Genomic DNA, 27,248 nt, shown 5'->3' on the forward strand with positions numbered 1-27,248 from the left:
TTCAATTTTTTGAACAAAAAGGGAGGGCATTGTGGGTTTATTTTCTTTATTTTTTAAATTGCAGCTCTATTTGACATTCTCATTCAAACAAAATCATGAGCAGCTATGAGAGTGGTAGTGACAATAGTGATAGTGAGAATGAAGAAGTTGAAATTGAAGAAATTCAAAGAAAGACATAGAACTAGAAGAGAGGCAGCCATTGGGGAGACTTCACGAACTATGAATGTAGCAGGGGCAGCAAGTTCAACCACAGCCCCAAACCCATTTGAATGTCCTTCCCAAATCCTCAAAGAGTTTGCAAAAGGCCCATTCAACCCCAAAAAAACCTCTATTACAATATGCTACAAGAATTGACAAAGATAAGAAAAAAAATTCAGGGGGTAGTAGAGTATGGGAGTGCCATTTGTGCCACAAACAATATAAGGGCAGCTATACTAGGGTCTATTCCCATCTTTTGTGGTTAGGTGGTCAAGGGGTGAGAGGTTGCAAAAAAATAACTCAAGCTCAAAAAATTGAGGCAACTAGATTGCATATGGAGGGCGAAGCATTAAGTAAAGAGACTTCAATAGAGAATATCAGTTTGCAGCCTAGTGTGTCAAATTCAATGGATAGTGCTTGTCATAGGGGAGAGGGTGCCATTTCTAGTAGAGGAAAGGCAAAGAAGACTAAGAGAGAAACTAATGTTTATGATTTGTTTAACAATCAAGCACGCGAGAGGGCTGAAGCCTCTATAAACAAAGTTTCTTTTTGCTCATGGTATACCATTCCATGTCTCACGTTAATAATATTATAAACAAATGTTCAAAGATGTCATATGCGCTGGCCCCTCATTTGTTCCACCTGGAGAAACTAAGCTACGCACCACCCTTTTTTTCAAGTCAAAGCTAGTAAAATCCTGTGATTCCAGCAAATCAGACGTTCAGGTCATTGAAGTGTAAGTCCCCTTGTGATTCCAGCAAATCACATCATACCACAGAGAGCTTATCCACACGTAGAGATCCTACAACGAAGAACCTTGGAGTCATCCTGATTGATCCTTTTTCGCGATATCTTCAGCAATCAGAGGCTTTACTCAAGAGAGGATAAGGTACCCTTGGGTATTTTATTCTGTGTTTGATAGTGTACAAAATACACGTCAACAGAATTGGCGCTAGAAGGAGGGCGAGTACTATCATGCCTCGATCATTATCAAGCTGTTCATAGATAATCATATTCGCAAGGAGTTGTGCAGAGCTTTTGTCCCTCCTCCCGTGCACAACAGAATTGGCGCTAGAAGGAGGGGGATCGCGATATTTGTTTGAACTACTGATCCTACCAATTCGCAAGGAGTTATCCAGGACTTTTTTTTACCCTCCTCCACGCTCGACAGAATTGAATTAGGAGTGCCTGACAGCGAACACGAACTCTTGAATCCAAGGAAGATCAGTGGAAAGCTTTTTCTCAAACACTCGACGGAAGTGATACAAAGAAGGAAGGTGATCATTGGATCGTCAGTTGGACTTACGCAAGAAGGAATCAAGCTGGAACCAGTTGAACGTTCAAGTTGAATCCGAGATATTCAAGATCTCTCTTATTCTCGAAAATCAAAAAAAAAAGTAAAAAATAGAAAATCAAAAAAAAAATCAAAAAATCAAAAAATCAAAATAGAAAGATTTCTCAATGGAGCGACAACAGTTTCACGAGGAGCAACAAGTTGATTTTCCTGAACTTTGGTGGAGATTAGATATACAACTTTATCCACAAAGATTGTCCGAGTTTGCAAAGCCAGGGCAGTGTCGAATCCACGAGACAGAAGAACATGATGAAATGCATTGCTTGAAGTACTTATCAAGGATGGAATCGGCAGCGCAGGGAAAAATCTTCTTTTGGGATGTCCCAAGGCCAGAAACAGAAGAAAGCAATTTCAGTGTCCCAGAAACCAAAGATCCTCTTCTAAGCTTCATGTGGATGATCGAGAGTCAACTCATTTTGGATGGTGAAATGCGCTTAGAAAACATATTGCTACCATTGTGGTGTAGAATTCACAACTCACCTCACTCTGAATTTACTTGCTCAATATGTGAAATGGCTATCAATCAAGTCAAAAACCAGTTTGGAATGCCAACTTTGTCCGAGGAAGAATGCATTATGAACAAATCTTGGGGTGCTCATCTCGCAGTTGAATTTAGGAGAACCTATGAACAAGACATTGCTCCAGCATCTGATTGTGAGAAGGATCAATTGTACGTTGACGATACAAATGCACCTGAGGAACAATGTATAGATAGCCCACCATGCCTTGCACCTGAAAAGGAATACCATGAGACAAAAGTTGAAGAATCAGTTGAAGATACTCTAGCAATAACAAAGGAAGATCCAGGAGTTGAACAAGCAATTAAAGGAGAACATGACTCATTCCTTGAAGAATTCTCGTTTATGCTACAAAAGGAGATCCTTGAGATTGAATTGCAAGAGTTTTCAAATGGCCTCATTGAAGAAGACAATCAAGTTGACATATTGAATGAAGAATCCAGATATGAAGAACAATTCGAAGGGGCGCTTGAAGATTTCATCACTCTCGTAATATTTGAGGAAGCATTGAAGGATCTTGTAAAGGAAACACAAATGGAATCACTGCCAAATTTTTTTCAAGATAAACAAGTTACTGTGAGTGATATGATCCATCATCAGCTCCGACCTCCCGAGACTATACTTGAAGAAGAAAAGCCACCTGAGATTATCTTTGATCCACTAGAGGAGATGTTTGAAGCTCAATCCATCAAGGAGACTCTCATTTTTGAAGATATGCTAACAAAGTTTCATGAAGATGCCTGGTTTATGCAAGATGTCTCAATGAAAACAAAGAATGTTGAGCTATTCGAAGGGGCGCTGAGCTTGTTTCAAGAAGAACTTCCTAATCAAGATCAACATGTTGTGGATGCTCGTGGAATAGTTCATCACCAATGGCGACCTCCTGAAGCAGTTGGTGACCTCGCTTCCGACAATGCAGTTCCGTATGAGCCTGAAATATGCCAGGTTGTCTCTTTCCTTAATCCTAGCTTTGAAAGTTATTATGATTTTGATTATGGGGATTTTGGGAAAACAACTTGCATCTGGATTGATCATGGTCCTAACGAATTACCCCAGTTGATCATTTTGAGTGAAAATTTGCTTGAGTATGAGAGATGCATGGTGAGAGTTTGTCTTTCTGTGTTTAAGGATGAATTTGCCCGACTGAGAACCATCACGTTTGCCATGCTCCTGTTACACAACCTGAGAAATCATGTAAAGTCATGTACATATTTGGCTTCTTTGAGTCATGTCGAGTCTAGGACTCTTGTATATAGGTTTAGAGTAGGTTTTCTTTTTGTGTCTTTAGTTAGAGGTCTTTTGAGCCTTGTTCTTAATTTGCCTTGAGTCATTTGACTCATGATCTAGTGTTGGCTCAGGTAGTTTAGTTGTTTGCCTTCTTTAGATAGTTTGTTTTTGATGTGCGCTTTAGCTTAGTTTGCTTTGAGTCAGTCCGTCGGTCGGTTTGCTTTAGTTTAGGTGTCTTTAGTGGGAACCTCCATCTTGTGAGAAAGGTGTTTGTGTTGTTGCTCACACGTTGGCGATATCCTGGATCTTATGTTAGACTCATTTCTTAGATATCTATTCATGAAGTGCTCGGAATCCGAGGTTGTTCCTCTCCAGTTTTATCATCTGATCAGGACCTGTATTTGACTTGGAAGGGAATCATTTTCTGTATCTTGATGCCGACATTTGTTGATTACTATATCTTTACACATTAATAGACTCTGAGTCATTATGGTTTTCAGGCAAAGCTGTGATTGGTGAAAAATCTAAAATCTGACTTTAGTGCCACAGCAATCCTCAAACCCTAGTAAGCTTCACTGCTTACGAGCCAAAGGAATTGACGGAGTGAAAAAGCAGTATCAAAAGAAAAAAATGAGAAAATGAAAGAGAAAAATGAAGAAAAAAGAAAAAATGAAATGCAATGAAACATCAAAATTGGCTAAAGGGGAATATGCGAGTAACTCCATCGGGGCTATAGACGCCTGGCTGGCAATGGAGCAATGTTCGTAAGCTTGCGGCGATAACCTCGTCGGGACTATGGACGTCTGACTGGCAGCGGGGCTCTATCCAGGATGCTTTTGAAGTTCAGATAAACTACGTAGCTAATCACAGGGGAACCTGAAGGTTATAATTGTCTTGTCGAGAGGAATGAATACACTTGCACACACCTGGGTAATCAAAGACTAAGTGTCTGGATTTGGTTAAGGATTTTCCTTCCACTTTGAGTACATTTTCTAATCTCCTGATAAGTTGGGTTGAATTTTCCGGAGGTTCTAGGTGTCAATTGAGTCTTTATCTCTGAAATGTTTCAGGAACATTTATTCAAGGTGGCGCTAGATGTTGTGACGTTTTCACACATCGCCCCATTAAAATGGGGACCCCCTTTTTTCGCTTTTGTTTTGCCTGTTCTTCTCTCTACTTTTAGGGTTTTGAATGAGTGAGTTGTCTGGGCTAGGGCTAAGCCTTAAGGGTTTCTTTTGGATATTTTTCAAGCTGAGTCCAGTCAAATTTTGAAAGTTATTAAGCGTCCTTCCGAGGGTTGATTATTGAAGTAAGATAAGTATGTCTCAGGTTAGGTCTAGTCAGGGTTTTTTGAGGGAAAATTCAAATTTTGTCTAAGTGTTAGCATTTTGAAGATGAAATTGTATATTCTTGCCTAGGTAAATTTTGATCAAATTTCGGAGGCAAGATGATGCCTGAAACACAAAAAGTGCTCCCGTCCCTCACTAAAGGACCATGCCACTTTTTCAAGATAATTGATTCCTAGCCTTGAAGATGACCTAACTCTGCCTTGTGAAGTGATTGGGGACCTAAATTTTGAATATTTTAGCCAGAAAGGACAAAAGTGCTCCCGTCCCTCACCAAGGGACCAGAGCACAAATGTTATTTTATGCATATTTGTCACTGACTTTTCTATTTTGTTTTGTGCAAGGTCTTCCGGAATGATAATTCGACATGACTTGATACTTTTGAAGATTTTGAAGGCACAAAAATGGTGAATTTTGAAGGTTAAAAGAAAAAGTGGTCCCGTCCCTCTCCAAGGGACCAAGGCAAAGTGCTCTCGTCCCTCACTGAGGGACCAGAGCGAAAAGACTTATTTGGGCCATTCCTGGCCTTGTTTGGTCAAATCGAAACATCAAAGGCATAGTGGAGGACTAAACGAACATGATAAAGCATCCAGACTTGATTGAAAACAATAAAATGATGAAGTTTTTGCCTAGAAGGTAAAAAGTGCTCCCGTCCCTCACTGAAGGACCAGAGCACTTTTCTTTATATGCACAATTTTAGACCTCTTTTGGACATTAACTTCTATTCATAGCATGAAGTAAGATGAAATCTTCCCTAGCAAAGAAATTTCGAGGTGAAAAGTGAGACAATTTGGCTTAGAACGCAAAAAGTGCTCCCGTCCCTCACTGAAGGACCGTGCCACTTTTTTCAAATTTGCACCATCTTTGCAAGGGTTAAGGGAAGCATGTTTTGTCCATTGAATATAATTTAAGCAGTCTACAAAGGAGTAAATCAACCCAAATGACAAAAAGTGCTCCCGTCCCTCACTGAAGGACCATCCCACTTTTTCAAGTTTCTCTTCATTATTCGATATTTTATGGCAAAACTTGACTTGGATAAGAGGGAGAAAGGGTGTTTTATGCCTTAACCACGATCGAAGGTTTAAAAGACAGAGAAGTATGCCAAGAAGTCAAAAAGTGCTCCCGTCCCTCACCAAGGGACCAAGACAAAAAGTGCTCCCGTCCCTCACTGAAGGACCGTGCCACTTTTTCAAGTTTCTCTTCAAGTTTTTATTCTGCAGATTCAATAAGGCCTTGAATTCAAAAAGGGGGAATCATTTTTATTCTGCAAATTCAAGGATAAGGTAGTATTGTGTGGAGACTATGGGCTTTCGTTTTGTTTTTCTTTTCTTTTTTTTTTAAAAGTGATCGCCGAACATTGTTTTACTGAGTTGTGTATGTGGATGGGAGTCGAAAATGTTGGTGTTGGTTTTTAAAAGAGTTGATGCATGATTTGTTTGTCTGTTGTGATAACTACTCTTCTTGTGACTAGACGGAGTTTATTTGAGACGAGTATGATGAAGGAGTTGGCTTTGTGATTGATGAAGGAGTTGGCTTTGTGATTGACTTGAGCATGGTGTTTTAGGTCATGCGATGTTATGAGTCAAGCATGATGTTCTGAGTTAAGTATGAAAATCATTTTGTAAAAGAGTGTGTGGTGTTAATAAAGGAGGCAAGAGTAGATATATAAATACAAGAAGATCATTCCAGACCTGTGATGAAGAACAAAAAAGGGAATTTTGTGGGAGACTTATAGTCAGTTTCACAACATAATTGAAGAAGGATTTGTTGCAGATTTTCAAGGAGGTTATGGAGTCGAGCATGTGTGATGGAGTCAAGCATGTATGTTATGAAGTCAAGCTTATCAGGAGTCAAGAATTGTTTTCGGGGGGTGTGTAATTTTTGTATGGTTTCAGTATATGTGAGTTGGTGCTCACTTATGTAATCAGAGTTGGTGCTCTCAGTGAATTGGTGCTCACTTATGTATTTATGAATTGGTGCTCACTTATGTATTTCTGGTTTGGTGTTCATTTGTTAATTGAAAGCTATTGATTTGTAGTGGTTTTTTAACCAAAACTGCTAAGATATCGGTTCTTCCCCTTTTGGCCTGGGTCCGGGTCCTAGTTCTTGCCCGGTCTTGGTTCTCCCCGGGTTCTCCCTAGGTTCCTCCTGGGTCCTTCCCAGGTGGTCGGGTTCCTTGTGGGTCCTGCGTCGTAGGACCCACAAGGAACCCAGCCACCTGGGAAAGACCCGGGTGAACCCAGGAGGACCAGTGTGAACCCAAGCTCGTGGGTTCCCAAAAACGGGGCCCACGGGTCAAAAAAACAATAAAAAAAGACTTTTTAAAATAGTTTTTAATTAATAAAACTCTAATTCGCCCCTTTATGACTTTTTAATAAAGACTTGAAATTTGAATATTATCTTTTTTGCAAATTATGAATATGATATTAGACTTTAGTTATTAGTTTACTAATTACATTTGCGATATATGAATATTTATTGGCATTGGCAATTATGGATTTATCATTTATCATTTATGTATGGAAAGTCACATTGTATATTTTATTTTTGTATGGATTGTATATATTGAACATATGTATTATATATATGTACGGACGAACCCGTACCCAGGAATTTTATTTTTTTGCCGAATCCGAACCCGAACCAGTAACTTAGACCGAAAGGATTTTACACGTGAAATTTTGTGTTCTCCGAGTTGATGTTTGCTCTCTCTATTCTATATCTTTGTTTTATGTGGTTTCATGTGTTTAGAATTTTAAAATACTGATTACCCCACCGCGACCCCCACCCCCAAGTATTTTTTGTGTGCTTTACAAGTTGCCCTTTGATATGATTTTCTTAATCATAAGAAGTTGCTTACCCTTAGAGATGCTCAAGCAATCAATTGGGAAAATACCAACATGTTCATTGATTCTATTGTACTATGTACTAGAATGGAATTTAAGTTTATTGATTGGATGAAGCTAAATGTGTGGATCAATTCCTCTTTGTTGTATAAGAACTAGCACCTTGTGAAAGAAAATGAATGGCAAGTAACCTCAACTCCAGTGCATCCTTGCCATGCCATGTCCACCATCCAATAGGATTAATTTGAGCTAATATAGCTCTATCCGACCTCACCTCTGGTTTGTTGAAGGTTGGACCATGAAGATTGATAAATGCAAGCCATTGCGTGCATTGTAAAATAGATTCCTCTTCGATGTACATTTTCCCAAGGGCCTTCATAAAGCCTTCTTTCACCTCCTCATTGTGAGATGGAGGCACTCTCCTAGGTCTTGTTGCATACCATTTGGGATTGAGAGCATAGGCTGCCATATGAAGCGGGGTGTTCATAGTGTTTCGTCGTTGCATCACAATGGACCTAAGATATTCCTCATAAAATCCCAAAGTAGGGTCCTGTTGATGTGTTTTTTATGCACATGCGAACATAGAATAAAATACCTAAAGGTACCTTATCCTCTCTTGAATAAAGTCTCCGAATGTTGAAGATGTCGCGAAAAGGATCAATTGGGATGACTTCAAGGTTCTTTGTATGTAGGACCTCTACGTGTGGATAAGCTCTCTGTGGTATGATGTGATTTGCTGGAATCACAAGGGGACTTACACTTGATGACTGAACGTCTGATTTGCTTTGAATATTGCTGGAACACAGGATTTTACTAGCTTTGATTTGAAAAAAGGAAAAAAGATGAGGGTGAGGAAAGGATCTAATCCTAACACTAAGAATGTAAGAGCAATGAATGATCTTTGATGAAATTCTAACCAAGTCTTGTTTTGACATCACAGGACCATCTCCACAAGGTTAGTGCGATCTTCGAAGGAAAGCTTTATGATGTTCAAATCATCACTGCAAGCATAGACACCATCAGGCTGATGCATATCAATGAAGAAGCGACAATTGAAGTTAAGCTTAAGCTAAATGATTCCAGTTGACTACACAAGGCAAGTCTGCAATCAACAAACTGCTAGTAGTATGGATATACGAATTTCACCATCAATCAAGCACATTTCTTCCACTCATCTAATAACACGAAATCAAATATGAGAAGTATAGAGACCATGCAAATTGTCGAATCGGCCCATAAATTTCACCATTTCTTCAATAAAGTTACAAGTCTTTTACAACAACATCTTGGCAACAATCTTTGCCCCCTCTCTCTACTCTACTCTAATTGCTATTCTAATCACCTTCTAACTACTCTCTATTCACTAACTCCTTTCTAACTGCTTCCAACTGCCTTTACAAAATGAAGAGTCGGGGCTTATATAGTGCCCTTAATACAATTCGATGGCTAAGATCAATTTGAGATCAATGGCCAAGATTCAATAATGAAAACCCTAATTAGGGTTTGTTACAACCATTACATAACATTTAATGCTTGACCAATGATAAAATTGTATTAATTGGACACATGTCTTCTCTGGAAAATTCGACCAATAGATAGCTGGGGTAGGTGCATCGAAGTTTGTGCCATCTTCCATGAGTTAGGTACATTGAATCTAGACATGCTGAGGTGGACCAATCCGACTGGAGGAGTGATGACTGGGATGCCAACTCATCTGACACTTGGTTGATGTCAATTTGATGTTGCTGGGAAGCTAGCTTTAATTGACTCTTCTGGAACTATCTGCTTCTTCAACGAACCCTTGCTCTGACTTACTTTGTCTTTGATTTGCAGGATGATGATGTATCTCGCCTTGGAATGCTGGATTGGAAGAAGTTATTCCTGATGATGCCAGATCGAAGAAGGTTGTCCTTGTCGATGCTTGACTGGAGGAGGTCACCCTTATCCTTGCTTGATCCTCTTGGAGGAGACCGTCCTTGATCTGGCTTGATTTTCCAACTAGGGATCTCCATTTGATGCCTACACAAAATATTAAAGTTAGTCTTTTGAGCATCAAACCTCAAAGCATGAAATTTAAGACCTTTCAAAGGTAAAACTTAAGATATTAATTTGAAAAAAGTCATGATAAATCCAGAACTATACATTTTCAAATTAATCATGAATGGAAATTGGATTTTCAAGACTTAGATTTTACAAAATTGCAATGGGATCACAATAAGTCTTGAATAAGAACTTCAAAAATGATTCTTCATATCTCCTCCTTTGAGTGCTTAACTACAAAACCTTGAAAAAAATGATGAGAGAAGACCGGATTTTGATGGACAAGGCTTAGTTTATAGTCCTCCTTTGGATGAATTACGCCTCCATTAGTCTTCAAAAGAATTTCGCCCTCCTTAGTCTTCAACACTTGGTAGAAATTCGCTCCAAACAAGCTATATTTCGCACCTCCAATTTGCTCTCCAATTTCGCACTTAAAGGAATGATTGAATGATTTGAAATGTGAAGCAACACTCCTCCAATATATAGAGCGCTCACCTTCCACTTACCCATGAGGCCGACCTAGCAAATAAAAGGTGAAATAATAAATAAAACCTCAAAAGGAGTAGGCCGACTTGTCAAATAAAGGCAAAATAATGCCTTGTGCGCTCAACTTTTAATTTTTTTGATTCCAAAATTAATTTTAGATGCCTCCAAGGGAATTTTTTATTAATTTCAAGGCTTAAAAATTAATTTATTAAATTCAAAATGCCTTAATTTAATGTGAATTTGATTCAAAATCTCCAAAGGGCTCAAAATTAGCAAATTTGGTGAATTCGTTAAGAATTTCAACACTCAAGCAATGTAGAAAATGAAGGATATCACAAATTTCGCCCTAGGCCCTTGGTGAAGGCCAGGAGCGATTTTTTATTTTGTGACTAAAATCCTCAATTTTCAAAGGCAATACAATACTCATCAAGTTTCTTGGGGTCCTTTTGCCTTATCTCATCCTTGCCTTAGCACAATTTTGAAGAAAAGTTGTAGTTTTTTGCAAAAATCGCTCTGGGCCTTCAGTGAGGGTCAAGAGCGCTTTTGCAAATTTAAGCTTGTCCATGCCTTGTTGTTTCTCCCAATTATCTTCAACGGATAGAACACACCCTCTTCCATTTATTTTAATCACAAAATTTGTTTTGTCCTTGCAAGAAAATTGCACTTTTAGAATCTAGCTCCGGACCTTCAGTGAGGGTCAGGAGCGCTTTTGCAAATTTAAGCTATTTTCTCACCTTTCCCTTTGAAATCACCTTGATAAGGAAGAACTTTCCTTTTTCATGCTATGAATAAATCTTTAAGCCCAACAAGTGATAAAATAATGTGTCTTTCAAGAAAATCGCTCTGGACCTTCAGTAAGGGTCAGGAGCGCCTTTTGCTTTTTGGGTTGATTTCCTCCTTTGTTGACCACTCAAATTATATTCAACGGATAGAACATGCTTTCCTTGATCTCTTCCAATCATAAAATCACTTTGATCTTGCAAGAACAGTGCAAATTTGAAAATCAAGCTCCGGACCTTCAGTGAGGGTCAGGAGCGCTTTTGCCATCATGATCAAATTGTTTCACTTTTCATCTCGAAATTCCTTGGCTAAGGAAGATGTTATCTTGTTTTGTGTTATGAATAGGTTTTCATGTCCAACAAAGGATAAAATAGTGTGTCCACAAGAAATTCGCCCTGGGCCCTCAGAGAGGGTCAGGAGCGATTTTGATTTGTTGCCCAAAATTCATCATCTTTAATGCTTTCCAACCTTCAATTTGCATCAAGTGATGTCTAATCTTCTCTTCGGGAGACCCTGCACAAAACAAGTTAGCCAAAATTAGTGCTAAAATAAACTTAAATAAGATTCTCGCCCTGGACCCTCAGCAAGGGTCAGGAGCGAAATTTACAATCTAGGCTAAATTGTTCAATCCTTTAGTTTCAAACCACTTCACAAGGCGAGGTAAGATCATTTTCAAAGCCAGGAACAAGATTTCAAATTCAAGCGAGTTGGCATATGATGTCTACAATGAATTTCGCTATGGACCCTTGGAGAGGGTCAGGAGCGAAATTCCTAATCTTGGCCAAAATTCATCATTTTCTTCAAGGTTTTCAATCAATCCCAAAGTCCAAACAAAATGCTTTGCAAATCAAAATTTGGTCAAATAAGGCCAGGAATGAGTCCTAGGTTGATTTTCGCCCTGGACCCTCAGGGAGGGTCAGGAGCGAAATTCGCTTTGGACCTCCTGAGAGGGTCAAGAGCGAAATTTGACTTTTTTGAACTCTTCGACAAGATAATTTTATGGAATATAACATTTAAGTATAAGAATACTTTAAGTTATATTCCATATATACTTTCAGGATGTTTGAGAGTGGTTTCAGACCTCCAGAAGTTATATTGCAAAATCTAGTTTTTGGAGGTTTTTCAGTTTCCAAACTTAGTCAAATTTCAGGATCAGGACTTTCAGACTTAGCCAAATTTCAAGATCAGGACTTTTAGACTTAGCCAAATTTCAGGATCAGGACATTCAGACTTCATCACTTATCAACTTGACCTAACTCAAGCAGAACCTGCTATCCAGGTGATCCCCTTGGCGACACTCAAAATGCAAAGGCTAACAGACAAAACCCTAAAAGACCTAGAAAACAAACCCTAAAAAGCAAAAAGCAGGGGTCCCCATTTGCAATGGGGCGATGTGTGAAATGGTCACAATAGGTCCCTACAATGAATTGCTTGCTTGATGTGTCCAAGCATGTTATCAAAGGTATCAAGAGTCTTTCCAAGGCTAGGAGAGTCAGTATCAACACATCTAACCACTCACACAATAGGCTCAATAAAGGAGCAAACATATCTGCAAGAGCAAACAAGTTACAAAAATTATAGTCATCAAAAAAATGGAAATATTTTACAAGTTAGAAACATTAATAAATTATTAAATTATTATATTAGAAATTAAATAATAAAATCAACAATTTTCTTACCTCATTGTGGACCACCAATCATCATCAAGGATTTTTTGTTTCACACATCTTTTCAATGTGCTTGCCTCTTGCCATCTACCCCACTCTGCATTGACCACCATTAATTGCAATGCCTCTTGAACCTCAACCATCCTCTCTGGCATATCTAGTCTCCATGGGCTTGAGGAATCCCTACCTCAAAAATGTCCTGAACAAAGCAAAATAATTGCACATCTCTAGCCTTTCACACCATTGCCTTCACCCAATCTATCTTCCCAATGTCCTTCAAGTATTGTTCAATGCATGAATAGAACATGGGGTCCAAAAAATGTGCATATAATCACCCTCCACCATCAAGCCAACTAGCTTACACACAAGCTAAGTTGATCACTACCTGTACAACATTAGAGGCTCCAACCTCTTCTATGGCATCTTTCAAAATTTAAAATTGGAAGGTTACTTCCTTCCTTTTGCCCAAACAATCAATAGCTCTAAGAAAATAAGAGCCAACTAAACTTGTGACAATAATATTGATGAGTGGTCGATGTTTGATATTGGTCTACCCATCCATGATGATGGAGCATCCATCCCTTATCCAAGTTTGTCTCATATCTTCCATCAACACACTCACCTTGGAATACTCTCTAATCTCTATCAAGGGGCGTGGTACATAGCTTATGTTCTCCAAGTAAAACAAATGAAATACCAGCAGCTATCACATCTTTGAACATTTGTTTAAAATATGGTGAACATGCCACATGAAATGGTATGGCACAAGCATAAAACTTGGCAATGGAGGACTCAACCACATCTCCTAATTGTCTGTTGAATATAGTTGCAACATTTGTAATTTTTTTCTTTCCTCTAGTAGAAGTAGAAGTAGAACACTCTCCCCCATGAAATCCAACATCTATGGATCTTGTAAGTAATGATACGCTAGGCTGCAAACTCTCCAATGAAGTTCCTTACTTTTTTGCCTCGCCCTCCATATGCAATCTAGATGCCTCAATTGTCTCAACTAGAGTTATAGCTACACGACCATTCACCCCTTTACCACCTAACCACAAAAGATGACAATAAACCCTTCTATAGCTGCCCCTATATCCTTTGTTGCACAAATGGCAAACCATTCTCTACTCCCCCCTAAACATTTTTTCCTATCCTTATTGACTCCTGGTGCAAATTGCAATAGAAGTTTATTGAGGTTAAAAGGCCCTTTTGCATAGTTTTTAAGGTATATGGAAGGACATTCAAATGGGCTTGAGCTTGCTGGACATAGTAAACTCCCACGCCCTAAAGAACCCCCAATGCCTGCCATATTTCTATGAGTTCTACTTCTAGGTCTACTACTTTCTTCCATCTGAATCTCAACCTCCTCACTATCACTACTCTCACTGCTGCTCACGATTTTTGTTGTTTAACAATTTCAAACAAAGCTGCAAGTTCAAATAAAAGGAAAAAAAAATTACATTGCCCTTCCTATCTGTTAAAAAATTTGAAAAAATACAAAACAAACTGAAAAACAAAAGTAAGATGATGAACTCACCACTAATGTAGTGGATTTGATGTCCTAATCTCCTCTTTCAACTCCTATTCACTCCTCTTTAACCAACTGCTCCTCTCTTGCTGCTCCTCAACACAAGTTTTAAAGTTTTTTTAGAAAAAGTTTTAGTTTTGGTTTTGGTTGAAGGGGCGGGGGGTCCTTGTGTGCCCAGCCATGCCTTTTTTTAATTTAAAAATGTTTTTGTTTTTTTTTTAAATGGACTTTACACCTTGTTGGCGAGTAGGGGATGGCTAGCTGTCCCCTATCATCACCTAGCTTTTGAGAGCCATTTCAGGGACATTTCCTATTTTCTGGGTAAACAGGGGACAAGAAGGGGACATTTCCAAGTCGTTATGGAGTCCCCAAAATGTCCCCTGCAGAGGATGAGGCAAAATATGGAAGGGACACGTCCCTAAGGAACACAACAAAGTTTGGATTATTTTATGGTATCAGAAGTGGGGATTCTGAGAGAATTCCCAACAATGGAAAATGTTTTCAAAGAAGTAGAATTCAACTAGCCAGAGTCCTCAATGATCAATATTCCAACTTATCAAAGACCTACAAATTATAATAGAATGTTTCCTAAGAACCTATCTTTTCCATGAAATGTTGGGCTTTATTAAAATACTCAAAGGAAATAGTTATTCGAACTACAAGGATTTTCTATGGTGGAATAGATACCAACATTAATGACAAACTTCCTTGATGTGAGGCTAATAGTAAAATATGGCTGAAAGATCAATCAATCCTTGTGGTCATCATCACCTTACAGCTTGTTGATGTGTTTTTTAGGCACATGCAAACACACAATAAAATACCCAAAAGTATCTTATCCTCTCTTGATCAAAGTCTCTCAAATGCTGAAGATTTGCATAAGGATCACTTGAGACAGCTCCAAGGTTCCTAATATGTCGGGTCACGACGTGTGGATATGCACAGTTGGTCGTTGTGATTTGTTGTTCCTCCAAGGGGCCTTACGTTGAATAATTGAATGCTTGAATTGTTGGAACTTAGATTCTATCTACTTGCTTGCAGAATTAAAAAAAGGGGAAAAGGCATAAGGTTTAGGAATTCTATTCTAATCCTAAGAATGCAAGAAAAGGCTGAATGATTTGATGGAATCCTACTGGGCAAGGTCTCACCATCAAATCGAACAATTTGACACCAGCTCAGTGCGATCTCCTAAGGTATAATTCAAAGATGTTCAGATCATTCCCATCAAACATTGATTACCATTCAAGTTAACGCATAAACAATGGATGTATAACAATTGAAGTTAAGCTCATATAATTCCAGTTGACCACGCAAGAGGCTAGTGGTATGGACTAAATGGATTCCACTCTAATGCATTCAACAATTTCCTCCATTCAATCTAATCAACATGAAAGTAAATGAGAAGTAGAAACCATGGGACTTGTTGAAATAACACATTTCACCATAACTACAATGAAGAGTATCTCTATTTACAGGTCTTAACAGCAATTCCTCCTCCTATTCTTATCTAACTTCTAACTACTATTAATCTCTTATTTTCTATTCTTCTCCTATTCACTAATTCTCTGCTACTAACCATTAACCTTTACAAATGAAGAGCTTGAGCTTTATATAGAGAGCTCATTACAATGAGTGGCCAAGATTGAACCCCATCAATGGCCAAGATTTTAGAATGAAACCCTAATTAGGGTTTGTTACAACAAACTTTATTTTGGCCAATGAAATAATTACAATGCTCGGACACATGTCATTTCTTGAGTGTTTGACCAATAGATAGTGGGGGTAGGTATATTGGAGTTTGTGCCCCCATGGGTGAGTTTGATTCATTGAATCAAGACATGCTGATGTAGGACTTTCTCTAATTAGTGGAGTAGTGAATGGGATGCCACCTCAATTTGTACTTGTAGACCTCATATCTCATCATAAGCAATATCCCTTGATACTCAATGTTAGTCACTTGCTCAATGTGGTGATGATTGGAAGCATCATTGTGGTCAATTCAATCTTCCATCTTCGCTTGCTTATCTTGCCTTGAGGTGATTGTATGATCTCTCCCTTATACTTTGGAGTTTTGCCTTCTTCGTGTCATTATGATTCAGTGAGGGTTCTTGAATACCTCAAAATCCTTCTTGTGTAGTCACCTTCCTTGAAACCCTGGTGCTTGCCGATGAAATCTTCCCTCTTGAAGACATCTTCCTTGCATCCTGAACCTTGACCTTGATGTAGAAATTTCTTCCTTGGAGTACTATGTTGATCTCCATACAATCTGCCCCCTTTGATCTCCTCCTGTACCACCTGCAAAACAAACAAATAGGTATCAAACACACATGATATATTATTACCTTTACACTCTCTCTCAATTTGATATGATCTCTGATTTTTTGTGTTGCAGGTCTGATATGTGCATCTATGGAGGAGATTGCTCCTATTGAGGAGCAAAGGAAGCCATTCCAATTGAGTAAATCTGCTCCTTGCTGCCTGAATTCGCTGTCCTTGTTGATTGAAGTTCGCTGCCGATGCTGATCTGATTCACTGCCGATGCTGATCCGATTCGCTGCTCTGCTCTTGTAGAGAAGAAATTCGATTTGAAATGATGATCTAATGAACATTTTGAATCCCCTTATATAGGCGTCTAAGGAAGAGATGTGTCTCTTAGGGGTGAAGGCCGACTTGGTTTTAATCAAATAAAATTAAATTTATCTCCTCAAGGTGACCGACTTGTTACTTACCTCGTGCATTTTCTTTTTGAATTCAATTTTAGGCGCCAAATGTGTTTGTATTGCATTGCTAGGCGTTGTATTTGAGCACTTCGCTCCTAAAGGGGAGCAAAGGAACTGATTTTCGCTCCTAGAAGGGAGCAATGGAATAGGAATTCGCTCCAAGATAAGAGCAATGGAAGTGACTTTAAACTCGGCTCACTTAGCTAGATTTCATCAATTTTACCCTCTTATGTCTTAAGTTTATCACCTTTCTTATGAGAGATGCTTCAAGTGATCATCAAAATTGCCTAGGAAGGAATTTTCCTCTCATGAAGGAGCAAAGGAAGGTGAGTTCACTCCTAGAGGGGAGCAATGGAAGCAAATTTCGCTCCTAAAGGGGAGCAATGGAAGACACGTAGCTCAGTTTTACCCACTTACCCTTCATTCATCAGCTTATCTCTTAATTTTTTAGTCTCCATATGCAAAAGTCATCAATGGATGCTTTGGAGATGATTTCGCTCTCATGAAAGAGCTAAGGAAGAGTATTCCACTCCTGAGAAGGAGCAATGGAAGCACATTTCGCTCCTAAAGGGGAGCAAAGGAAGTCATTGCAATTTAGACACTTAGCTCAGTTTTCATCAACTTACCCTCCATTCATCAACTCATAAGCATCAAATCACCTTCATGTGAGATCTTAGAAGCAAATTCGCTCTCATGAAAGAGCAAAGGAAGGTGATTTCGCTCCTAAGGAGGAGCAAAGGAAGTGTTTTTCGCTCCAAGACTCAAGCGATGGAAGTGACCTCAAATTCGCCCTCTAGCTTGGTTTGATCAACTCATTTCTTGGTATTTTACCATCCATGCATGTGAATGTGTCAAATTAACCTCAAGGAAGGCCTTAGAAGCAACTTCGCTCCTAACCAAGAGCAAAGGAAGGTAAATTTGCTTCGGATGAGGAGCAATGAAAGTAATTTTTGCTCCTAAAAGGGAGCAAAGGAAATCGATTCATTTCTTCATCTTCCTTCCTTTCATTTGTCAAAACCATGATGCATTTACCTCTTTCAACGATCAAAATGATGTTAAAGGTACTAAACTTGCTCATCACCCTCAAATATGAAAAGGATGTCCAAATCGCTCCAAGATGAGGGCAATGGAAGAGGATTTCGCTCCTGAGAAGGAGTGAAGGAAGTCAATTTCGCTCCTGAGAAGAAGCAAAGGAAATGACCCCTATACTTAGCTAAATTCATGATTGCTGATTGAGGATTGAGTTCATTGCTTGAACAAAGACATGATAGGATGGCCTAAGGTATTTGAGATGTCTTAGAAGGCTTGGAGAGGAGGTTCGCTCCTAAGAAGGAGCAAAGGAAGCAGAATTCGCTCCAAGAATGGAGCAAAGGAAGTAGAATTCGCTCCAAATGAGGAGCAAAGGAAATTTTCATACACTTCGTCAAATTTCGCTCCCGCAACCTTCCTCTCAATGAAGTATAATCAGATTACTTGGATGATGGAGGAACTTATTCAATATCTAGTGGAATTTCATCCAAGGGTTTCACTTATCAAACCCCTTTCTTCTAATCTTGCTCAAATGACACCTTACTCGACCTCTTCCACCTAATCTCACATATTGCTCCTATGAAGTCAAAGGGAGTGACTACTAATGACATGGAAGAGCAGAGGAACTCACTTCACTCCCCTAAGAGGGCAAAGGAAATCCAAATTGCTCCTACGAGGGAGCAAACGAAGTGAAGATCGCTCCTGCCAGGGGGCAAAGGAAATTTTCCCATAGTTAGTCAAATTTTGCCCAACTAACCTTCCTTACCTTCTATGCTCAAATTGACACCACTTGACCTTCTTCCAACCTAAGGAGGGAGAAATGACTCTACCATTGCCTAGCCACCTAAGAAAGTGCACTTCTTCAAACGAAAGGCTAATAGCAAGAGATTCTACCACTATCCTAGAAAGCAGAAAAAAGTGGGGGGTCCCCAATTGCAATGGGGAGATGTGTGAAAACGTCACAACACAACTATCATTGAAAAATACTAAAATAACTTGGAATAGAGGATCCAACAATAAAGGGAGGAAAGGATATGAGGAACCACCAAATAAATTATAGTTACACCCCATTCTGGGACCATATTTGCATGAACAAGAGGAGAAACATGCAACTTTTATAACTAGTTTAGAAATCATGGCTCTATGCTTGAGCAAGAATTTGACCATTTTTTGCAATGACTGATTTGGTTGAAAGTAAACCTTAGGTTGTCCTGAATATCAAATGCCTGTTCTATATTGGGAAGCATTAGAATCCATTGCCTTATTTGCTAAAGTGAAACAAGTTGATGCCAGGGTTCTATATTGTCATTCATGGATGGAACTCTCCAAATCACCTAAAACTTTGTAGCTATTGATTACAAGTTTTGCAGTTGGTCTTCAAACCACTCAAAGAAAAACACTTCAAGTTCTCTCAAGGTTATGACCTCAGATATGTTAACGGTATAGAACGGTAAAATTGACAAAACAATGAGATTCATTGTTCTAGTGGATGGTAATCTAGTAAAAACCACTTTTTGAAAGGTGAAAATCAGACAAATTTTCCTCAGCTATGTAGCCAAGGAACATTAACAAATCATATCAAAAGCTCTAGTAGATCCGCATAACATGTTCCTATAGACATTTATTCCTAAAGAATCCAATGGATTACTGTGTTTGGCTATGTGAATCCAGAAGAAATCAAGATTCGAAAAAGCTTAAAGAAGTTGTTGAAAGAGCCCAAAATACATCAACATGGAACATTTCTTTTAGGAGGGGTAAATTTGTAATAAGACCAATATATTTTACTAGAAGAATGCTAGACAAAAGAGAAGGTTGATTGTGTACAAAGAATAAGCTTATTCTAATAGGATGGAATAAGAATGAAGTAAGTTTATTTAATGATGATAGGAAGAGATTAAAGCATATGTTTATTCTAGGAAAGTAGAATAAAGACAAATAAACCATTCAAAGATTAAAAATTGTTGTAGATTAATAAAGCAACTCAACTCATACAACGGCTAATAGTTTTAACAGGATAGAGCAAGGGCAAGGCTTTTTAAATGAAAGTCTAATACCAGAAATATGTCTACATATAGAAGAAGGCTTCCTTGTTAATACCTAAGGTAAGAATTATTGTAGTGAACATTTATTTCTTAATGTGTCCGACCTTGTTAGACAAGCATTTAAAACATTAAAGATCAGTTTAGGAGGGACTTAGCTAAGAGCTTTGGCTGAAATGTATATTATCCATATTGGAACTGAGTTTTATTAAATTTAGGGGTTCGCTCTCACTCACCTCTCTCGTTGTCAGTCAAGACAAAGTTCTTTTATAATTAAATTTTCTTTCAGAACAGAAACTCTTTGCACATTTTTGTTTTCAGAATTCTGATCATTTCACAAAGATTAAATGAGAAACATCAGGAAATCAGTTATTTTCTTAAAACAGATTTACAAACATTTTATAAAAAATAGAGAAAAAGAAATATTAACAAAATCAAAATTGACCAGAAAATTGGGAAAAATTTTCTTAACCCCGATCTAAATGCCTTATAATAGACAGCAGACATACAGTTCAAGTTTTAAACTATTATTAAAGTAACAGATATTCTACAGAGAATGAAAGATTATACCATATTAGATGGCACTGAAAGTAATCAAAGAGTGGAATCTCATCATTATCAAAATATCATCTAGAAGGTAACTCAATCACCATGGATTAATAAACCAAAAATGCTGCATAAAATTGAGAATAGTGTGAAGATAAGAGATTAACAAAACCTGAAATGATGCCCCACCAAGTTCAATTATTCCAGTCGTCTTATGTGGGTTTCCTCCTAGAGTTCCAAGTGCATAATTTGCAGCAACCCATGCAAATATTCCTTCATCTGCACCTGTCTTGTTCATGAGAAATAATAGTGTGTTCTTCAGTCAGCAAAATATTCAAAGATGAATATAGAATTGAGAACACAGCCGATAATTAATAATGCAATTTAAATTGTCAAATCATATATGTTAAACACAAATCAAAACGGATTATATCATAGCAGCATTACTCAGGAAGCACAATGGACTCGGCAAACTGTAATGGACACCCTAGAATGCCCAAAAACTAAACCAGCCGCTAATAGGAATTTGGTCAAACAGTTTGCAGCCAACTCCTTATTTCACCGTTTAATGTTTAAACCCCTTATGGCTTCGGAAATGAAATGCTTGTTTGTTTTTATGTCTTTGCATAGATTTGAAATCACATAACATGAACAAGAAGGAAACTACAATAATATGCAAACTGAAGATTGAACTACTGCTGATAAGATGTTATTTTCAGAATCAATAAAATCAAATACATGGCAGATTATCAACTCACTAATTATTCCAGCATTATTGACATGATACTCCAGCAATCATTTTCAATCTTGCTGCTACAGTGACATGAATAGTACCCGCGTGAATAGTAACCGCATGAATAGTACCCGCGTGAATAGTGTTGCGGCAATATTAATTTGTCTTCAATAGGTCCAATATCTTCCTAAAATCATCTCCTCAAAATGGCATAAGCATCAGACAAGTAGGGAAGAAGATATGAACAAACATTAAATCTGCCTGTAGCTGGAAATGCACCCAATCTGCCTGATAATGAAGCTGATAGCAATGGATTTCAAAGGCCAAACCCCAGGGGAATGACGTCTAGAATGTCACAAGTGAGGATAGACGTCCTCTAATGCCAAGAACGGATCTGCAACTCACACATACCAATTTTTCTCATATTCAACATGCTGAATGAAGCCACAAAAGCTTCCTTTTATTCTTTCTCCAAGGGACGACCCAACTCACTAGAGCAATGTGGGATAAAAGATGTGCAATATAAAACATATTAAAATATTCACTTATGTCTCCCTTGGGTGCCCCTTTGATTTGCACACATCCCCATAAAATAAATATTAAAGTAACACTTTAATATTTTACAATTAAATTAAATGTTACTTTAATAACACTTCAGGCATTAAAATATATTAGCAATCGGACTCCAAATAGTGCGAGTGATACTCGTCGGAAAGCTCTCGCCGAGGAGTATCGAATCCAATCACCAAAACTAGCCTCCGTTGTGTCTTGCTGACTTACTAAAATTAGTAAGTATGCTTGAAACTAAGTAAATCAACTCTGTTTTGGCCCAAACTGGAAATGACTGGGCCAAAACACTCCAAAATCCCCTTAAACCCTTCGTTAGCCCTCGGGACCATGTAGAGATAGGCTAACGCACATACACTTGGTCAACTGCTAAAGTGGGGACATTACACAAACCAAAAGTATAAATGGAATTCAATTGCTTGGGATTTAAATTGGTAAAATAAATCAGGAAAAAAATGCTGCTTTTCCATCTGGCACAGCCTAAATTAACACCTTCAAGATCACAGGGACCTTCGCGGTGCAATGCATTTTTCATAATTTTACAGCTTTTATCCGAGCTCTAAATTCTTCAAAAAATGCACTTTTAAGGTTAGTTATGTTTATTTTAAATCTTGTCCTTTTTAAATGCAATTTTCGGCCAGTGCTGGACCCAGATCAGGATCACATCCCAGCCCAGACTAATCCAGTGGCGAACCTACTAACATGGTATTAAAATACATGCAAAATCTAGTTTCATTCAAACAAACATTAACGTGTCCTCCATAAAAGTGAAATAACTTTACAGTCTTATGAAAGACCAAGAGTTCATCCCAGACAAACTCCCTCAAACAGTATTTGTTTGAATTCATTTAAATTTAAAAAAAGTACTTTTCTATTTTATACATTCATATATGTTCCCTCGAATGTCTGTGTAGAATTGTCGTGCAATTCATATTTTAGAAGAATTTGAAAGGTTGATGTACAATAAACTTTTCACTTGGCAAAGCTCTGAGCATCAACTTACCAAAGAGTTGACAATACATGTTTTCCAAGAAAGAAATAAAGAATTTCTATTATGTTAAGGTTCATGCTTAACTGAAATTGGCTAATGGTATTTAGATGATACATTTAGGTGAAAAGACCCTAGGTTATGAGAAATAACTAAACATAAATCACAATAGAAAGAGAAGAAATCCGAAGGTGGTAACCTAAATATGTTTAAACCAAAAATGTAAAACATTGAACAAATACAAAGATCTCCACAGGGACCCCTCAAAGAGTCATTGGGTTGTTGAAGATCAAGTAGGAGATTATGAAAGGAGCCAAAATCTTCACATGCCTGCAATAAGGCTCAAGCCGAAAGAACCAACAATATTGTTACTTATAATAGTTAAAGGGTTCGAGCAGCATCTACAACTGCTCATACAAAGATGTCTAGGGCATACTTGGAAAACTCACCAATCACCAAGTACTTCTGGGTTCTGTGTAAAATATGAGTACTCTTAGTGTTTAATCACAGAGGCAAACAAGGTAAGTTTATGGCAAGTACTTGCCGAGTTCTGGTGAGTCAAACAAGGAAATTCGCAAAGATGCAGATTGGATGCACAACCACAGTTTGGATGCAGTTTGTACAGCTTTTTTTTGGTTACTTAACCCCACATGCCATAGGCAAGCCTAGCACACCAAAACTGCATCCTCAAAAACAAGTTGCAAGGATTTTTTGTGGATTTGAAGGACTTATTTGAGGAATTCAGTTTCTAGGTTAGTGATTCTTTTTTCCTTTTTTTCTTTTTCTTCCAAGAATCTCTTTTTTAGGTAAGTGCTACCAGAGGAGAGAGCTCCCAATTACAACAAAGACCCTTTCAAAGACATACAGCAGAATCTAAGTTATTACAAGCATGTTAATTTGTTTTCTCCAAGAATGTAAGTTACATTGCAATGAGTTCGATTTTTAAAAATTTGTATTGCCAATTTGTACTGGTTTTTTGAATGAAATCAATTTTTCCCCTTAAATAAAAGGTTTTACATGAGTCCAAAAAGTAGATTTTTGTGTTAATTAATAGAATGTCATATTTAATATTGATATTCAATTAAATTGTATTTGGGTATTTAAACATGTAGAGTAGATATGATGGCATATGGCTCCAAATCAAGCTCAACATCAATCTCTCGAAGCCATCCCACTAGATGCAAAGACCATGCTTGGAAATATGCCATAATGGGACTAGTAGTGGTGAGTGTGATTTGCACACTATGCATGAAGAAGCTTGATGAAAGCATCAATCACCTCATATACAAGCACTCCTTGCTTTGTTGAATGAGAAGAAACTAGAGAAGACGAGAACACCAGCAACCATAGCAACAACCATTAATGCTAATATGCAAGTCAATACGGAAAAAGATATGGCAAATATTTGGGCTCTAGTAGTGTTTGAAGCAAGCAATGTGCATCCACCTCATCCATTTGAGCAAAGTGCAAACACAAAGTCTTTTTGTACCTAGAAACATTCTTTGAGCACAACATTCATTGTAAGGTGCAATGTGGAACAAGAAGATGCACCAAGAAGTATTAGAATATTTAATTATATTTTAGTCACCTATATTTAGTTCCTTGTTTAATGGTCATTTAGCTTTTTAGTTAATTAGCTTTTAAGCTTTATTTAGCGATTAGCTTTTTAGTAGTTCACTTTAAACGACTTGTTCTTAATTTAGAACATCGTCTTGTAATCTCTATATATATGCTTGTATGTTGTTGAATAGATTATCCAATTATTTTTCATGGTATCAGAGCGGGATTTAAAATTTTTTGGAAAATTTATAATTCTAAAATAATTTCTTATTGAAATTTTTCTAAACTTTTTTCCTGGGCGAATTGGATCAAAAGTTTTTGTAGGTCCGGCCTGCTAAGGTTTGCTGGAAGTTTTTTTTGAAGGTCGTGTTTTTCCTTTCCAAAAATCATGTTTGTTTTATGGTGGAGATTTTGCAATTTTTGTGGCCTTGATTTTCCGAGTTTTCCGCGCGATTTTTTTTTCGTGTCGTTTTTTAGGACGACCGCAATTTTTGGTTCGACCCACGTCGAAAGTTTGTGAGGCAGTCGCAGCTAGGGTTTCCTCCCCGCACGAAAGGATTTTCCCCTTTTTTTTGGCTTGCGCGATATTATTTTGGCGAGTTGTTTTTTTCCAACCCACCTTAGGAAATTTTCGACAAAAAAAAAATTCACGTCTGGGTGTTTTCGTGGCAGCGGCAACGGCAATCTTTCTACCCACGTATATTTGCGTGATTTTTGGCGATCTAAGTTCAAGCGACGGATTTTGCTCGATTTTTTGCAATTTTCTGGGTGCCAAAAGTGGGTTTTTTGTGTGCGTTTGACGTTTTCTTCGGGACGATTTTTTACTTGGCAATGATTGCGCAATTTTCTGTCTATATTTCAACTGCATATTGGAATCTGTTTTTTGTCGATTTTTTTTTTTTTTTAAATCATGGTTTTTTCTACACCACCTAGGGTTTTCAGCAGGTTTTTTTGGGTGTTTCAGAAAGATTCTGTGTTTTTCAAATTTCAGCACCTTGAGTTTCGTGACAGGGCTTTTCATTTTTTTGCAGTTTGACCTCGTTTTTCGTGCAGAAGAAAACGGGAGGGATGGCATCATTGACAAATGTCATGTTGGAGTGGTTAGAAATTCAACGGCCGAAACTATAATACCTGGAAGCAAAGGATGCTCTCAATTTTTGAGTATCGTTGCCTTGAACAAATTGTTTTGGGCAAGGCACCTCGTCCTAAAGCAGCAAGTGATGACCAGGACAAACATGATACAAAAAAATCAAGAGGTTGTCATGCTTATCAAGTTATCTGTCACAGATGATCAACTCCCTCAGGTACCTTCAGGTAAAACAGCTAAAGGGATTTGGGATCTCTTGAAAGATCTTCATGAATTGTAGAAGATGCAGGCAACATTACAAAATATATTTATTCTCACCCTTGGGTTCTTAGCTTGATGAAAAAACCAACCAAGGGGAAAGAACTTGTAAAACAGGCTCTCACAAGGTTTGCAACTAACTTCCTAACATTGAAAAGCATTACTAGTTTGTTGACATCATCTAAGCAAATGTCTAAGAGTTGAGCATCACTAGACTTTCCATATAAAGAAGGTTAATGGAGAGGACCACAAAGACAATTTTTGATAATGTCTTTGCAAAGCGAACTGCACAATTGGTCAAGGTAACCTCAAATTTCAATTTTAATTTCAAATGGAACCCTTTATTTTAAAAATTTAAAAGTATTTAGTTTCCTTGTAAATTTGTATCTTTAATTTGTTTATATCTATGATTATATAGGTGTTGAAGACCTCGGTAAGAGTTTTGCATTTGGTGATGGGGATCAAAACCCTATGGAATAATTTATGAGGCCATGGATAGGACCAGCAAGGCCATCTAAAACTATTAAAAGGGAGATGGAGACAAATTTGATCCCATTTAGGATATGACTGATCAAAGGTGAGGTTTATGGAGGGCCTCTATACATGCATTGAGAGGATGACACCCAAGGTTGAGATGAGCGACCTTGTTATTTCAAAGTTGCAAAATTACAAGTAAGATAGAGGAAAGCTCCCTTCTTTGACACTAGTTGTTTGAGGGAGATTCTTCCAGACACCAAGTAAAAAGATTAGAGTTTTTACTTATATCTTACAAGCAAACTATATTTGCTTGCTTACAAACTAATGAATATCCTATTTGCATGTTATTGGGGTGGAAACACCCCAAATGTTCGAAATTTAGCCCTCCAAATGTTCTTATCAACCTTGTCACACTTTTGGCTATGAGCACAATTGTTGGTTTTTGATGTCATTCTGAAGAAGTGCAAAAAGTTGACTCAACAAAACCTCAATGACCTAGTTTTTGTGTAATACAACATTCGGCTTCACACAAAAAAGGTGAAGGAAAAATCAAAGGAGCATATCGATTTGGATGACAAAGATCCTTACAATGATTGGATCACACTGGATGAGAAGCCTTCCTTGTCTACAGAGGACAAGATTGTTGATTTTGAGAGGCAGGCTAAGGAGGATGTGTTTGTAGTAGAAGCAAGAAAGATTGGATTGGATGATATTGATGTGGTACAATCATTGCCATCCAATAGCAAGGTGAAGCCACAAGCATAACCTTCTAGGCCTAGTGAGGAGCCACAATCAAGTGCGAGGACTAGACACTCTCCCCAATTTTTCACTAGAATGGTGAAGAGGAAATTGCAAAATGATGTAATTTGCAACTTCCTTAGATATGCAATTTAAGATGATGTTTTTCAAAGATAATCATAAATTCATAATAGCTACGTAACATGGGGATGCGTCCCTGGGCTAAAATCCCCCATCCCCATACCGAGGACATTTCGGGGACTTTGTAATGTCCCCACTTTGAAATAGAATTTAATAATAAATGATAATAATCAAATTAAAACATTAAAAACTAAATTAAAATATAAAATAATATAATTAAATATGATTAATTAAAAATTAATTAAGTTAATAAAAAGTCAAAAGACAAGAAAGGAAAAGTTGTCTCCCTCAACAATGAGATATAAAAGGGAGAAGAAAACCTCATTTGAGAGGGGGGGATAATTTGGAAATAAGAAGTGCAGATCTCATTTAAAT

The 27,248-nt window shown here is 37.8% G+C and overlaps 1 protein-coding gene across 1 annotated transcript in view; it reads right to left on the bottom strand.

Annotated features, from left to right (window-relative positions):
• LOC131029966 (probable apyrase 6) overlaps positions 1 to 27,248 on the bottom strand; it is a 134,664-nt gene that overhangs the window by 61,935 nt on the left and 45,481 nt on the right. The window contains exon 3 of the mRNA XM_057960650.2: positions 20,497 to 20,609. Coding sequence (XP_057816633.1) covers positions 20,497 to 20,609 — 113 coding nt within the window. The remainder of the gene's footprint in view (positions 1 to 20,496; positions 20,610 to 27,248) is intronic.

The sequence above is a fragment of the Cryptomeria japonica genome, chromosome 10 (genome assembly GCF_030272615.1).
Source record: "Cryptomeria japonica chromosome 10, Sugi_1.0, whole genome shotgun sequence".
Classification (NCBI taxonomy): domain Eukaryota; kingdom Viridiplantae; phylum Streptophyta; class Pinopsida; order Cupressales; family Cupressaceae; genus Cryptomeria; species Cryptomeria japonica.